The sequence below is a fragment of the Rhinoderma darwinii genome, chromosome 5, assembly GCF_050947455.1.
Source record: "Rhinoderma darwinii isolate aRhiDar2 chromosome 5, aRhiDar2.hap1, whole genome shotgun sequence".
Taxonomy (NCBI): Eukaryota; Metazoa; Chordata; class Amphibia; order Anura; family Rhinodermatidae; genus Rhinoderma; species Rhinoderma darwinii.
Genome location: NC_134691.1, coordinates 108,350,413 through 108,368,115, shown reverse-complemented (window position 1 = coordinate 108,368,115; position 17,703 = coordinate 108,350,413). Strand labels below are relative to the sequence as shown.

General features: G+C 43.6%; 1 protein-coding gene across 1 annotated transcript; it reads right to left on the bottom strand.

Annotated features, from left to right (window-relative positions):
* Positions 1-926: 926 nt before the first annotated feature.
* On the bottom strand, positions 927-17,545 carry LOC142651539 (myosin regulatory light chain 2, smooth muscle minor isoform). The gene is made up of 4 exons (XM_075826382.1): positions 17,380-17,545; positions 7,175-7,376; positions 2,404-2,565; positions 927-1,750 (listed from the first exon to the last, which is right to left on the bottom strand). The coding sequence occupies exons 2-4, from the start codon at positions 7,356-7,358 to the stop codon at positions 1,578-1,580; spliced, it is 519 nt and encodes a 172-aa protein (XP_075682497.1). The 5' UTR covers positions 7,359-7,376; positions 17,380-17,545; the 3' UTR covers positions 927-1,577.
* Between the last annotated feature and the right edge of the window lie 158 nt (positions 17,546-17,703).

Below are 17,703 nucleotides of genomic sequence, written 5' to 3'. Positions count from 1 at the left end.
TTTTTTGTTAATTTTTTTTTAAATCCAATTAAAAAAAAGGTAAACTTTAATTATAACTTTCTTTTTTACTTGTAATGTATTAGCATACTCCTGTATGCCAATGCATTACACTGTGCCACTATGACACAGGCTGCTGATCGGGCAGCACATAGTGTGCCCGAACTGCAGGCAAACGGGACAGCCAGCCCTGGGGTCCTTTGTAGGTCCCCAGGGCTGACTGCAGAGGGATTCCCTGGTGTTTGAGCGCATCACCGGGATTCCAGTGATGCGATCAAAGAGGGGAATTCCCTTTGATCATGCTGCGGTCATGGACCGTGACAATCAAAGGGTTAAATAGCTGGGGTCCGAATGTTTGCCGACCCCAGCTGTGTTCAGGAGGCTGCTCTGAGATCAGGAGCTGTTAGTTACAGCTCCTGCTTAGAGGATGAGCGCTCACACGAGCTCTCATCAGCTTGATCTACAGCGACACCGAAAGACATAGTTGTAGACTGGGGACCTGCACCGCCTGACGTCAAATGACGGTGGGCGGTTGGGAAGGAGTTACGGAAGCTGTTAGGAGTTTATGAACATCTCAACTTTGATAAAAAGAGTCCTGTTTTTTCAGACCAGCCTGTGATGGTGCTACTCTCATCTCTGTTCCATAGAAGCCATACCATGCACTGATGAAAACCAACAAGCCTGCAGCTTCATTGTAGTAGTTCTATCAGGCCAAAATCACACACCACAGAGGAGTGGACACAAAAGAAAGGAGATACAACAGTCTTTTCTATATACATCTATATCTTTTGGATCCACCTCTGGTTTTGGCTAAAAAAAAATAAAAAAAACGGCCCAAAAACTGCATCAAAACTGTGTTTGATCCTGGCCTTAAAGTCATAATACTGCACAGAGGCTTATAGAAGACAAATACCACTCAAAACACAAAGTCTGATAAAAACACTTTTATTTTATAAAAACGTTGAAATATTGCAACTGATCTGAAAATAAAAGTGTATCCGTTTGCCCTATTAAACATGCTGATGTGTATTCCCCGATGGGGCACCCTGGTGTCCTCAATACTTAGTGTGCGACAGTCTATAATATCCCGAATATGACGAGTGTGCAGTGCGGCAGCCGCCGCATAGAATGTGTGACCTGCAGCAGGTGAAACAACTCATGGTTTAGCATATTGGAAGTGAAGAGGTACAATGACATTTTCACTTGAACCATCACCACTTGGCGCATCATTTGTTTCCACTCTGCCAGACCACATCAACATACGATTTGATACAGTTCTTTATTTCCATTTTATTTATTTGTTTTTTTTACAAAATTGCAAAAAATCCAGCTTGAGTCAAAAAACAGAATCATTTGGTCTGCTGTGCAGCAATTCTTTATACTTCCTAGTAAAATGTTACAATTACATCTTCTGTGTCCAGTTTGCTTATAGATGTGCGTACGCCATACTGGCTTGGAATAAATCCATAAATACACATAACAGGTTTACAGAGATACAAGCATGCACAGATCTACCAGGAGAAGGAACTCCGAAAACAGGAAGCTAGAGAGAAGAGAAGAACGGAGACCAAAGCAAAGACTTAATCATCCTTGTCCTTCGCGCCATGTTTCAGGATGCGTGTAAACTCAATGTAATTAAAGTTGCCCTTCTTGTCAATTGGTGCTTCTCGGAAGAGCTCGTCCACCTCCTCGTCTGTGAATCGGTCTCCCATTGTGGTCAGCAGCTCTCTCAGATAATCTTCTGATATATGACCTACAGGCAGACAGATCAAGCGGTCAAGCTCAAATTCACACTTTCCCTCCAACTCAACTCCGTTTTTACAAACCCCATTCAGGTGAATGTAACAATCCCAGAAATCTCTGCAACTAGACTGACACTGTGTGAACTTCATTCATAAAAAGACCTGTCCATTTCAGTAAGTACTTTATTCCCCACAACAGAACATTGTTGGAGTGTCTTGTTAGAACTCTGTGTTGTGCTGTTCCTCTGTTATTCCTCCTAGAAATGTATAAATAAATGGAGTACTGGGTTCTACTGTTGCCCTTGTCCTGCACAGTCTCACTTAGTCAACACATCCAACTGGTAAAACCTATTTATTCATACATTTCTAGGAGGTATAACAGAGGACGGGCACAGAACTTCTTTTCCTAAGAAAAAATTCCCCAGAACGGTTATTTCACAGGAAATATAATTATTTATAAAACACATATCAGGAGGGGTGACTGGTCCTCTTTATAACAGAAGAGCCCAACAATGACCATACTGGTTGGCCCACATTTGCAGTACGGGGTGGAGATATAATAGAATAGTTTGTTTCTTTGTATGGTCAGGTGCCCAGACGCTATTTCACAGTAGCACAAAATCTGTAACATACAAATATCTGGCCACCTTCAGTCTTCACATACCTTGTCCCTCTTCATCAAAGCACGCAAACGCATTTCTGATCACATCTTCTGGATCCGTACCATTCAGCTTTTCTCCAAACATGGTGAGAAACATGGTGAAGTTAATGGGTCCAGGGGCCTCATTCATCATGGCTTCCAAATATTCATCTGTAGGGTTCTTACCTTAAAACAGAAAAGGAGAATTTATTTCCCAATTTCCAGAGAAAATCTTTAAAAAGACTGTTCATTGTTAATCATTACACATGACCAACCTTGTAAATATAATACATGACTAATCGGTTACGGTTTGAGTTACCACCTGTTTACCAGGCTTCAGAGCTGAAATCTCTCAGAGGTCATTGTTGGCTCAATGCCTGCACAAGGCACTGTACAATATCAGATTTAAGAAAACCTAAAAGCTGGACACAAACAGGTCAATTTACCCCAATCTGACCAATGTCTTCAAAGAAGAATAAATAGCAGGAGACCTGCCAACTTTCAGTCATTTTCCACATGATAAAATCGTTCCCAATCATTCAATCATTGTATATGTGCAAGGTTCTCCTGTAAGACAGCTGATTGCAGGCTGCTAAAGCAAAGGGGTTACCCAGATTCTTCAAATTATTTTTAGTAATGGCTGCAAACTTGAAGTGTAAAAAACAAAAATCATCAGTACTTACTTCTCTTTTCCCCTGCCAATCCAGCGCTGGAGGTGCGGCAGCCCACCCGGTGATTGTTTACAAGCGGCTAACATGTAAACGCTGCAGCCAATCAGGAGGCATAGTGATCATGTGTTGTATTCCTGGCATAAAACCAGAAATGATTCATCACCGCTAAGCCCCTCGGATTTACTGCAAAATTTACATGCTACCTGCTTGTGAACAATCATCGGGAGGGCTGCCGGACCGTCAGCGCTGAATCACTGGGGGAAAGTGTAGGAGAGTACTGGTTGTTTTTTACTCTAAGGAAATTTGCAATCATTACTATAAAAAAAAAAATATTTTTGAAACCCAGATAACCCTTTTTAGTAACCAACACAAAAATAATTGAACATTTCCAGTTGCACTCTTCACAATTATTATTACATGTATGGATAACTTAAAAGACGTACAGCAGAAACACAACTTTCCATCACTAATCTGGTTCTGAACATCTTTTATGTATATTGTAGTCTCTTCCCTGCAGTCCAGCCTCCTGTCCTTCTGATCAGACACCATCTTGAATTTTAGATGTCACCGTACCACACTATCAATCCCATGATGCCTCAGCTCAGCATCACATGAGCAGCTAGAGCCAGTCCAAACTTTGCCTGCTGGGGAGGACAGTGTCCTTATGCTTCTTTCTATATTCTCCCAAATAAAATCAGAGATTACAGGTATTGAGAGAGGCTGAGCTGTGATCTTCTTCATTATAACTATGACAGGAAACTCCCTAAAGATCATCAGTAACTGTGATGGGCGTTTGTCCCTCCCCATGGAGTCCCTGTGCAGAACAGTCCATACAACTTCATCATACAGCAAGTTCTGGTGCCTGTAGTAGTGACACAGTATTAGCCCCATTGACTAAAGTATGATAAGTGCGTCACCAAAGCCTGATTCAGACTGTTACTATGCAATGGCCCCAATGTGATATTTTACTGTCAAGCAAGAAATAAACAGGTAAGAGATCGACACATGGAATTCCTTAATGGCACTTCTTGGAAACTTGTTGAAGTCGCTCTTTAAAACGGTTAGGGATATGTTTGTCCTCCATGCCAAACAATTGCTGTAAATCCTTCCTTTATAAAGTGGGAGCTGTTCTGATAATAAACGTGCAGGGCTACAGGGACATCCAATATCCCTGCCCCTGCGCTTCAGATACTCTGACCAGAATATAGCTACCAGTTGTGTTGCAATTGGCTCGGTAAAACGACATTTCCTTGTTTCAGGAGCAATTCTGTTCATAACTATTTAACCAGTTCAGGACCGGGCTATTTTGAGCCTTCAGGACCAGACACCGTTTAGCCCTTTTTAGCACGTGTAGTGTACATGGCTAGAACATTATTTGTTGGGATAGCGCCGTGATTATTGCGATGTTTTCTTCCGTAGACAATGCAGGTTTCTTTTTTTATAATTTTTATACACATCCTTTTTGCGATTTTAGAATTTTTATGCTTAAAAGGGAATGTGCCAGCAAAACAACATGTTTTTTTTTTTTTTTTAGTTAAACAATTAGTGTATAGGTGATTAAACATTGTTCTAATTTTTTTTATTTTTTTCACGAGTCAGGAAATATTATAAATTGGATTCAATTTATAATATTTCCCAGCACTGGTCACTAGATGGAGCAATTCCCAAAATTGCAGCATTGCATGTGGTAAAGCAACCACATTGCTTTATGCTGCAAAATTGGGAAAAAAATCCCTCGCTCTAGTGAGCTCTGAGAATCCCCCCCTCCTTTATCCTGGCTAGTGCCGGGAGAAACGAGGGGTTTGAACGGTCTAACCTCCTACACTGTGTGCCGCCATTTTTTGAGCTAACACACAGTGTAGTAGGTTTACATACACTAGTAAAACACACTGAAACACGAACATACATACAAATCACTTACCTGCTCCAGTCGCCGCCGCTCCCTCCGGTCCATCCGCTCCGTCTGCTGCCGCTGCTCCATGTGCACAAGTCCGGAAGCCACGACCGGAAGTAGTAATCTTACTGCCCGGCCGCGACTTCCGGTTCACAGGAAAATGGCGCCGGACGGCGCGCATTTCAAATCGGACTGTGTGGGAGCGGCGCATGCGCCGTTCCCACACGCACGGCGTACACCGTAGTGGATGGAACGGGCCCCGTTCGCAGTCCCTATGGGACTGTAGCTGCCGTATTCCATGTCTGTATGTGTCGTTAATCGACACATACAGAAATGGAAAAAAAATGGCAGCCCCCATAGGGAAGAAAAAAAAAGTGTAAAAATAAAAAAAAGTAACACAAATAAATATAAACGTTTTTAATAAAACCCTAACAAAACTGATATATAAAAAAAAATTTGGGTGACACTGTTCCTTTAAAGTTTGAATATAATAGCAAAAAATAAATAAAAGCTTTTTTACTTTTCAGCTACTTTTTTTTGGTAATAACAGTTTTACCCTAAAATAGACCTTTTATTTGTGATCATCATGGTCTACCGTAAATTTTAATATAATACAGGTCTATATTAGGGTCACTGGGTTAGGGCTAGTGTTACGACAATGATTGGCATTTTTTTGGGGTGGGTATTTTATGTGTATTTATTAGTAAGACCCAGCAGCAGTCTGCCACTAACGGCATCCGGCGATCATGTGACCAGTCACATGATCACAGGGACCAATAGAGACAGCGGCGCGGCCGCTGCCTCTATTCCTATACACAGCATTCATTGAGCCCTGTGTAAAAGAGATCGGAGAAGACAGAAGCAGCTTCTATCCTCTCCTCAGGGTCCCCGGCAGTCACTGACAGCCGGAGACCCAACATTCAGCTGCCCGATCGCTCGGGCAGCAAGTTAAAAGCCACGCCGTAAATAGTCTATGGCGCGGGTTTTAAGGACCCCGACCGCTGGCCGTAAATACACAGCCAGCGGCCGGGAACCAGTTAACAGGAATGAAATTCCCCAATAAATTGATTAGATGCCTTGAAATAGGGCTGGGCAATCAAATTAATGCGATTAATTCGCCCTTAAGGACTCTCACGGTTCGGTCACTGCCTGGTCTGCCACGTTCTGTCTCTGCTTCACCATGTAACTGCTGTTCTGTACTGAACAAAATGATACAGTACGGAACAGTAGTTCCGTGGGGAAGCAGAGACTCCTAGTATATAGCCCCACCGCCATGTAGATAGCACCCCTTGCAGATCGCACCAGCGCCCCGCCCCTCGTACCTTGTAGATCGCGCCCCGTCCCATGTAGATCGCGCCCCGTCCCATGTAGATCGCGCCCCACCCCTCGTAAGTTGTAGATCGCGCACACCCACCCTCGTACCTTGTAGATCGCGCACACACCCCTCATGCATTTTAGATCGCACCACCACCCCCCTCGTACCTCGCACCACCCCGATCTACGTGGAGGTGCTATCTGCAAGGGGTTGTGGCACTATGTCACTGCACGTGGGCACTGATGCAAAATGGACATGAAAAACTGACCATTGATCAGTTTTTAATGGCCATTTTTTTCCCACGGTCGTGTGATTGTAGCCTAAATGTCTATGATGCCAGGAGTCCCATTCACATGTACCGTGGTCGGGCTGCGAAATCCGGCTGACATACGGACCGTTTTTCACGGTCCAATCACGGTCGTGTGAATCTGGCAATGTCGGAGACTGGCTGAGCTGGTGACGGGCAGAGAGGGATGTTAGTGCTCGCAGCGTATCATTGATTATAGATTGTTTACCCGTTCCCTGCCGGGAACACAGAAGTTATAATCAATTATATAGACATTTTTCCAATTGTAATTATGATAAAATAAAAAGTATTTACAGAGGTTAAAAGTTGTGAAGTTACGTGCAATCATTATAGCAATATATGTTAAAAAGTTATTTATATAAAGAAAGTTTATTAAATGATCTCTTGGTAAAACTGTTAAATAAACAAAACTAAAAAAATAAGAAAATTGAGATTCAAAATCAAAAATCGCCTAAACTGTTGAAAAAAAAAAAAAATCTAGATTTGATTTTTGGACAAAATCAGCTAGTCCTACCTCAAAACTAGTACTTTATTTTAATTCCTGCCACCTTTTTCAGTTAAATATGAATCTCAACCATCAATATTCTATTGGGTATGGAATTACTTACCAAGGGATGCAAGCATATCGTGCAAATCCTCCTTATCAATAAAACCATCCCGGTTCTGATCAATCATATTGAAGGCTTCTTTAAATTCCTGGATTTGGGACTGGTCAAACATAGCAAATACATTGGATGTTGCGCGCTGGGGGCGCTTCTTGGTGGTTTTTGTCTTTGCTCTTTTGCTTGACATCTTGGCGGTGGTATTAGTCTGAAAGGAAAACAAACGATGAATTAGCGAATCTCTTATTACAGTCCAATAACATAAAAAGGGTCAATTGCTAAATAAGGGCTCATTCAGACGAGCGTATATAGTCAGTTTGACGGCCGTCACACGGACTCATGCACTTAAACGGGGCATGTGAAGGGTCCGTAAAAAAAAAAATAGGACAAGTCTTATTTACCTGCGTGTCACACATCCCTCCATAGACTCTGGTCTATGGGGGATCCGTGACAACACGCCCCACACGGGGCAGTTTCTCACGTCCGAGGTTAGCTACGCTCGTCTGAATGTAGCCTAAAGGAGATCGCTGCAGGTTCCTCTCAGGGGTTCAGTTTCAAAACAAATGTGTTAAACCAGCGAGCAGGACAACTACCCCTCCTTTATACGGGTACCTGAGCTGCAGAATACTACAGCCCTGTTACTGGGGTAGGGAAGAAGAGCAGTATCTACAGCGGATTGTGACAAACCCCAGGAATCCGCAACTGACAGCTAAGGCGGTGTACACATCAGCGTTGGTTTCCGTTCATGGGTTCCCTTGAAGAACGGAAAAGGCAAATGGAAACCATAGCTTCTGTTCTGATTACCATTGATTTCAATGGTAATGCCTCCGTTGCAAATGGTTTCTGGGGAAGTCGACTACACTGTTTCCGCAAAAAAAATGGAAACCTTACGGAACGGAAACAAATGGAGACCATTGGCAACAGAAGCATTACCATTGAAATCAACGGTAATGAAAACAGAAGCTATGGTTTCAGTTTGCCTTTCCGTTCATGGGTTCCTCCGACGGAAATCTGCAACGGAAACCAACGCTGATGTGAACAGGCCCTGACGTTTTGGGTTCTTGAAGTCAGGGAGTTCATTGCATGACCTTTATAAAAAAACAAAAACTGCAGCCTACAGTATTACATTACGTCCACTCCGTATCATGGCTATCTGCAAAACTAAAATCCAGGGCTGCTGCTGCGTGGAATACTTCTTATTGTATGTAGTGAACATTTTACACCTCCCCACAAATATCAGCCCAGGAACTAGTCTGCCTCATAATATAAACTACAAATCAGCACAACTTCTAAACCGGTAACAGATATCCTACGTGAACACGCTTAGGCTACATTCACACTTGTGTCTATAATGAAAACCACATCACATTGGCAGCTTTATGACAACTAAATAAGAGTCTAGAAGGGATTTTTTTTAACGCATTACTGACATTTGACATCACGGTCTCATAGTCCGTAAGGGGGACAGAGTACGGAGCAGGCTCACAGGCTGAGCCCGCTCCATAGTCAGAGTACTGACCAACATACAGCGGACTACTGCATTGGCTGGGATTGGTGAGAACTCCGATCTTGGCCGTTAGAAAGTTTTCTCCCGTTCCACCCCACAAAGAATCTTTTCCAATTTCCTAGTACACTAAATTGTGCCATTAAAAACTACAAATTGTCTCGCAAAAAACAATCTCCTCAAACAGCTATGTTGGCGGAAAAAAAAATAAAAAAAAAATGTTATGGCTTTTGGAAGGCGGGAGGGAAAACAATAAATGGCTGCGGGGGAGGGGTTAAATAACATTTAATAATAATTGTATAATGAAGTTACTAATATAGTTTATATTTGGATTTCGCACCAGTTTTAAGACGCCTGTTTGCTGTCAGTGAATGTTGCAATTCACTGGCTACAAGCACATTTTTATTTCCATCAAGAGTCTGAAGTGGCACCTAGACCTAGTCCTACTTTTACACAGCAACGGATCGATGCAGGGTTTCAAGTATGAGAAATCCTCTCTGAGCTGAACACAAATATAGCACTGGGGCAAGAGTTCAACCCCCGCAAAAAATGTACAAAAAAAAGTTTCTATTCACAGACAATGATGAGAGATCTTGGTGAGGATTTAAATGATGAAGAATATCAGAATGCAGCATTTATTTACAGAGCAGAACAACCCAAACTATGGCAAACTGCAATCTTGGTCCACACTTTTTACATTGGTGAAAAAACAATGTAGTGGGTCCAGTAACGACACTAGAAAAAGTCAGAATAAAAGCTTTAGGAGACCGTGACACTATTCCAAGAGCCAACTTGACTTTTAGTGGCCGGTAAAAGAACGGTCATAGACATGACTAGAAAACAAGCAATCCTACAAAAGAAGCTCCATACCCACAGCTGCACCACCATCATACACACCGTGCCCCATGCCAGTCTATCATCCTACAGCTGAAGGGTCTGTTCTACAAGAGAGAACTTTACCTGACTCATCTCCACACGACAATGGCAGCCGGGACGGACTAGATCTTCATATAGTCATCTAAAAGGTCACATTCCTGCCACGTAACGCAGCATCCGAATAAAACCCAGCTTTATATATTGTATGATCTCATCGAGGGATCTCAGGTCTATTTTACGCAGCCACTGCTCATCCGGCGAGAATTCACATTATATATTGCTACTGGATCGCCTTTACCTCCACTAGAAGACCTGGGAATGTAGAGGGTCAGCTCAGTGCCAGTCATTTTCATAGGGCTGCACATTTCAAACAACTATCTGCGACAACCTTCTCTTGAACAGACGACCTCTGTACTGCAATATCCGATCACCGATGCGCGGACAGATTAGATGAAAGTCCACCAAACTCTACAATTTCGGCTCAATTAGATGCCTATCTGATGTGTATAGGTTTGTTCCGACCCTCCCCCGACAGCAGATGTCGGGGGAAAGACGCACTCGGCAATAACGCTTTGGAATACGACGTATTAGAAAGCATTACATAAGTGATCCATGGGTTCCATCTTCTATGGAGTTCAAAAAGACGTCATAAAATAACCCCACCCCAAAATGAAATTGCTATGTAGTATCAGCACAATCAAAATAACCTGGAGAAAAAAAAAAATGATAACCTATTTTAAGTGCATCACGAAGGGTAAAGAAAACCGCAAAAACCAATGACGGAATTGCCTTTCCAGACCCATTTCTCACATAAATTTTTCTATAAAAAAAAAAATAAAAATAAAAAATCAAATAAATTAATAAGCAAAAAACATGCGTTTATTTAGCAAAACTAGTAAAACTGAGAAAATATATATGAATTTGGTATCACCAAAATTGTATTAAATCAGAACAAAGTTATCGTTGAAGGTCTTCGGCCGAGCGACGTCCGGCGCCATTTTCTTGTGGACCGGAAGCCGCGGCCGGACAGTAAGATTACTACTTCCGGTCGCGGCTTCAGGACTTGTACACTTGGAGCGGAGGGAGCGGCAGGTAAGTTAGGTCTGTGTATGTTCGGGTTTGTGTGTGTTTACTACAGTATGTAAACCTACTACACTGTGTGTTAGCTCAAAAAATGGCGGCACACAGTGTAGGAGGTTTGACCGTTCAATCCCCTCGTTTCTCCCGGCACTAGCCAGGATAAAGGAGGGGGGGATTCTCAGAGCTCACTAGAGCGAGTGTATATTCTCAAATTTTGCAGCATAAAGCAATGTGGTTGCTTTACCACATGCCAATGCTGCAATTTTGGGAATTGCTCCATCTAGTGACCAGCACTGGGAAATGTTATAAATTAGAATCTAATTTATAATATTTCCTGACTCGTGAAAAAAATTAGAACAATGTTTAATCACTTATACACTAATTGTTTAACAAAAAAAAAACAAAACATTTTTCTAGCGACACATTACCTTTAACATTTTTTTTCTACCTCGCTCCGTTATTTAGATATCAGTAGATTTGGCGCCCGATATTTAAATAACCCCCTGAACAGTCAACGGGGCGTGTACTGGCAAGGGGGCGTGTTACTATGGCTGTGACACTGTCCAATCAGATATGGACAGTGGCACAGCAAGAGCGAGGAATGAGAGTGTGCGTGCGCGCTAACTCTTCAGCTTTCAAGATTAGTCTTCTCTTGAACTGGCAAGAGGGCCTGTCACTGCTACGGACAGTGTAAGAGTTGAGGAGAGGAGAGCGCTCTCTCATCTCTTGCGAGAGATCAGTCTTGTATTGTCTGTCGAACTGGCAAGGGGGCGTGTCACTGTGGTGTTTGCTTACATGCGGGCAGATTTTGACCGCTGTAGCCAGAGGCCTTAACGGTCATGTGTTGTTTTCCTGGCATGAATGCTCAGCGATGGGCGCCATGCTGGGAATATGACATTACCGCTGCGCCCTCTGATTGGCTGCAGCGGTCACATGCAAGCACGTAAGAAAACACCAGGGAGACTGCCAAATGTTTGTGTAAAAAAAAAAAAAAAAAACTAAGAATCCGGATGACCACAGCATATACTAGTCCTTCTCAATGAATTAAAATATCATAAAAAAGTTCATTTATTTCAGTAATTCAAAAAGTGAAACCCTTATATTCTATATATTCATTACACAGAGAGTGATCTATTTCCAGCATGGTTTTCTTTTAATGTTGACTATTATGGTAACGGTTAATGAAAACCCAAAATTTAGTGTCTCAGAAAATTAGAATATTATATAAGCCCAATGTCAAAAATTATTTTCAATACTGAAATGTCGTCCTACTGAAATGTCCAGTCTATGCCCTCAATACTGGTCGGGGCTCCTTTTGCATGAATTACTGCATCAATGCGGCGTGGCATGGAGGCGATCAGCCTGTGGCACTGCTGAGGTGTTATGGAAGCCCAGGTTGCTTTGATAGCGGCCTTCAGCTCGTCTGCATTGTTGGCTCTGGTGTCTCATCTTCCTCTTGACAATACCTCAGAGATTCTCTATAGGGTTTAGATCAGGCGAGTTTGCTGGCCAATCAAGCGCAGTGATACTGTGGTTATTTCACCAGGTATTGATACTTTTGGCAGTGTGGACAGGTGCCAAGTCCTGCTGGAAAATGAAATCAGCATCTCCATAAAGCTCATCAGCAGAGGGAAGCATGAAGTGCTCTGTATTGATATAACACAGTGGACCAACACTGCTGCTCAGTGGTCCAAAGTCCTGTTTTCAGATGAAAGTACATTTTGCATTTCATTTGGAAATCTCGGTCCCAGAGTCTGGAGGAAGAGTGGAGTTGCGTCAATCCAAGTTGCTTGCGGCCCAGTGTGAAGTTTCCACCATCAGTGCTGGTTTGGGGAGCCATGTCATCTGCTGGTGTTGGGCCTGCAGTTCTTCAGCACGGCCGCTATGCTATGTATGGAGCCAACTGCTCCATACATAGCATTATGTGCCATAACATCCGATGCCCGCAGGCCACCGGAGCGGTTTATCGGTGCAGGGTCCGGGTGTAGGACCAGCACCGATGATATACTGATGACCTATCCGGTGGACAGGTCATCAGTAGGTGGACAACCCCTTTAATAGGTGAAATGCTGGTGACTGGTTTCCCTTTAAGAAAACAAGCTCCCAGTAAATGAGGGATTGTTACTCCTGGAGCCCTCTAGTGGTCTGTTCCTGTCAATACATCATTGTACCCAGTAATGTGCACATATAGACGTTCTGCTCTGTACTCCAGTCTGTCACTTATTTCCTTACACTAGATTTCTTGTACGGTCACATCTTGACAGCTTTAACATGCGGAGCCCTCAGCCGACAACATTGCTGTTTCTCTTCCTGGGTTTTAATCCTCATCCATAGTCTACTCTATTGTTCTCTCCTCATCACATTATCCACAACCCATCTTATGTTTACAGCCCGCCTAACATAACTTGGCACATGTAAAGAGGTTTTCTTTTGATTCCAAGCCTCTAGATCCTCCTCCTTAAACGGCATGCAGACAGCGGAGCACCGTGAAGGGGCTGTAGGACCGTTTGCGGAGTCCCTATAATTCCGGATTACAGAGCTGTAGGCACTCCGTAGTTCCCTGTATGGATCCTCAGCGTGGCATCGTATCATGGAGGTATATTTCCCTAGAAGCAATGTTAGAATATCCCTCGGTTATGGCACAACTCTTTTCTCACTAATTCTGTATCAAATTGTGAGAAAAAAAAAACCTTCTGCTGGAAACAGTAGTGCAGCCTGACCCCACAGACTTCTACGGGTGCTGCTTTATGGCGCTGTACAAGGTATAAATCACACAGAGCGGAGGTCGAGCCACGTACATGAGGCCTCAGCAACACCTACAGAATTACCGTTGATCAGTACAACATAGACCCCAAACTCTCTTGGAGGGGGGGGGGGGGGGGGGTGTCATACGGTTTCTCTGATAATTACATCATCTCCATTAGACAAAAAACGAAGCAAAAGTTAGAATTCTATAGTTCTTGCGTGGCTACATTTTCCCCCTACAGGCATACATTGTAACTTTCCGCAGCGTATTTTTAAACTGCAGAAATACAATGCAAGTCCGCCACATGTGAGTGCACCTTGAGGATGTGTTCACACTTGGCGGATTTTCCGCAACGTATTTCATTGCAGAAAACCTGTAGCGTATTACAGTAGTAGCAGAGCGGATGAGATGTGAACAAATCTCCTCCCCATGCTGTGGAAACAAAACTGCAGCGACAACGGTAATAAATTGACCTGCGGTGCGGTTTTTGAACCCGCAGAATGTCAATTTGACCCATGCAATTCAATAGCGCTATTCACACATCTGTGTTCTTTCAGAATGCCTGTAGTGAGAAATTCACAGCATATCTTATTCTGATCCAGACAATACTTGTCCATTAAAGAGGCTCTGTCACCACATTATAAGTGCCCTGTCTCCTATATAAGGAGATGGGCGCTGTAATGTAGGTGACAGTAATGCTTTTTATTTAAAAAACTAATCTTTTTTCACAACGTTAGGAGCGATTTTGGTTTATGCTAATGATCTTTCTTAATGCCCAAGTGGGCGTACTTTTACTTTCGACCAAGTGGGCGTATTTTTACTTTCGACCAAGTCGGCGTTGTACAGAGGAGTGCATGACGCACACCAATCGGCATCATGCACTCCTCTCCATTCATTTACACTGCACTAGCGATATAGATATATCACTATGTGCAGCCTCATACACAAGCCCTAACATTACTAGTGTCCTGATAATGAATACACATGACCATCCAGCCTGGACGTCATGTGTACTCAGAATCCTGACACTTCTGAATCTTTTCTGTGAGATTCCAGCAACGGATACGAAATCTCGCGAGATCTCGGAGCTAAACGAGATTTGGTTTCACTTGCCGGAATCTCACAAAAAAAGATTCAGAAGTGTCAGGATTCTGAGTACACATCACGTCCAGGCTGGATGGTCATGTGTATTCATTATCAGGACACTGTAGTAATGTTAGGGCTTGTGTATGAGGCTGCACATAGTGATATATCTATATCGCTAGTGCAGTGTAAATGAATGGAGAGGAGTGCATGATGCCGATTGGTGTGCGTCATGCACTCCTCTGTACAACGCCGACTTGGTCGAAAGTAAAAATACGCCCACTTGGTCGAAAGTAAAAGTACGCCCACTTGGGCATTAAGAAAGCTCATTAGCATAAACCAAAATCGCTCCTAACGTTGTGAAAAAAGATCGTTTTTTTAAATAAAAAGCATTACTGTCACCTACATTACAGCGCCCATCTCCTTATGTAGGAGATAGGGCACTTATAATGTGGTGACAGAGCCTCTTTAAAGTCTATGGGTGCTTGAAAAACAGCACGCAGACCATATCCGTTTGTGGTCCATTTTTTCCATGCATAAGTTGCTAAAGAAACGCAGGAAAAAAAAAAAAAGAAAAAAAGTGCTTGCAGAGGAGAAAAAACAAATGGAAACCACACTGACCGTCATGTGCACGAAAAACTGCCCTTTTTTTGAAGACGCAAAACGGACACGCTCGTGTGAATATGGCATTACTTCTATCTGTTCTTGGGAAAGATAAATAACCCGTATGTCCAGCATTACAACTCCCCCAGTAGTGATCACCAAGACTTTCTAAATTCTTGAATAGGAAGAACAGGGATCCACTAATGCAGAATTGGGCACGATGTCATTCAATACTGTAGGCCAGATGGGTGGCAAGCCCTGGAACACTGGTCATACACTTTATATAGGAGGACAACACATCCTCTAGTAGTCAGGACTCCTGCAACTGTCGTACTGAGCCGGAATACGGCACCTACAGAAGTCTACGAGGCCCTACATATAACTTATTTCATGCAGAGGTTTATTCCATCAGATTTATACAGAACTGGACTGAGAAAAACGGTGCCACGTTCCATCACATGGCATGTTGTAGGGACTCATTGTGCTGGCATACAGGCACAGTGCCCACTACTCTGCCCTGTGGGCGAAGACTTAGACATGGGCGCACAGTGATAATACACACCTACAATTTGGCAGCGGATTACCTTGTAATATCGGGGGTAATCAGAATGGGGTTACTCTATGGGGGGGGGGGGGGGGGACGACGACGACACATGTAATGTGTAAATATTTTTAAGTGCCCATTATAGGGTAACACTACTGGTGATAACCGGCACGAATAGATTCCAACTGCAATAGTCAGAGTCATGGCCTGGCCAATAAATAGTTGGAAGGAATGGCAGCTGCGGTCCCTAAATTAGTGATCAAGGACTTCATTCCCCAGGATTACATTAGGAGGCGTTAGTATAGCTGTGCTCTGTTCTATATTGGGAGATCATTCTTAGAGCATGTTCACACGTGCAGGTTTTGGTTTTTTTTTCCAGCTGTTTTTTTTTTTTAGAAAGCACAAGAAAAGCCACTGGATCTTCTAAAGCACTTCTAGGACTGCAGATCTTAGCAAAACAATCGCCATAGTAGTCATATGGATAATCTGTGTACGTGTGAACGCGGCCTCATGAACCATCCCGCAGAAAATCAGAACCCGTATGACAGAGGCGCTCAGAGGTCGGATCTTCAGATCAGCAATGTGTAGAAGTCCTGGACATCTGCAGGGACCGGGACCAGGACTATACAGCCCTATCAGGAACATCTGCATTCAGTCTGCTTGACTTTCTAATGATCTCAATATGTCAGATCCTAAGCGAAAGAGTGGGTGTAACCGCCCTCAGTCCATTACACTAATAAATCAGCGGCGCCCGGCTTCTGACACGTATTAAAAAAAAAGAGAGCGATATGTGACCATAAGTGGAAACGTAAGACCACGGCACTACTGACTGCTAGGGAGGCGCCCACTGATAACACACTTGAGGCGGTGTACCCCCGGATCTCAGGGTACTGCCCATCAGAGACAGGAAAACTAAAGGGAAGGAAGCTGCACCATCTAGATAAGAGATCTGCCCAGACCACAGACACGAAAGACAGCGTAGAAATACCCGAGACTTGCTGGAGAAGACATCTCCCAGCACAGACAATGTACGCCAACATCCTATATAAAGATAATTGTTACCTCCGCCACATACACAAGAGATTCTGCCCGAGGCCTCCTAGTCAGGACAGTGTTGAAGACAAGATGGGAGTTTCTTAGGATTATGTGGGACTATACAATAAACGCCACAACGAGATGTCATTCTGCAGACCGCCAAAACTTTTAGAGTGCCAGAGAAGACAAGGAGACATTGTCAAGAAGATTTCACACATAGATCCTGCCACATGATGGAATGACAATATACAGTACACAGTGGAGTGGTCTGGCTCTCTAGACTCCCAATATGCTCTCAGGATATGCTAGGAGTTGTAGTAAGAGCCACAGCTCGGAGAGCAGGAGTATAGACATAGAGATGTAGTGGAGCGGAGTTTGTTTGGCATCACCATACCCGCAGTCCAATATAGAACCGCTGATGACGCATCTTTAGAAGTTGTGCTAAATAGCAAACACAGCTCTGCTACATCTGTGTATAGAGGCGCCACTAGAGCGGTGTCCCCATGATTTATGTTACAGCCGCTATGTCTCAGGCCAGGATGACGCAGTCCTCCCGCCCGGTCCTCTTCCAGGCAATGTACGTAGATGATCAGAGCACTGACGCTGTGCCCTCCCGGATGACGGGCGTAGTAAGTGCCGCTCGTAGGCCAGGTGTAGACACGACCCCCGCCTTTACACTGTACCGCCGCATACATCTACTACACTGGAATCCTATAGAACATTACAGCGGTATCACTCACCGTACGTTGAGAAGAAAAGAATGAAGATGACCGGAGCTGTAATCCCTCACACAGACGTTATCACCTCAACCTCCGACCAACACCCCTCAAGCAACCACTCCTCCAGATAGTCACTTCCGCATTTCTTGCCACAGGGAGCGGATGGACCGTACCACTCTACAACACGGGGGAGGCGTATCCAACAAACCCCCTCTCCTACAAAACATAAGGCTTCTATCAAACGGACTTTATTTGCTTTAAGACGTATAGGTGGACGCTCATCATTTACAGAGTATATGACATATAACACGGGAATAAGATGCGTGACCGGCTGAGGAGTTGGTG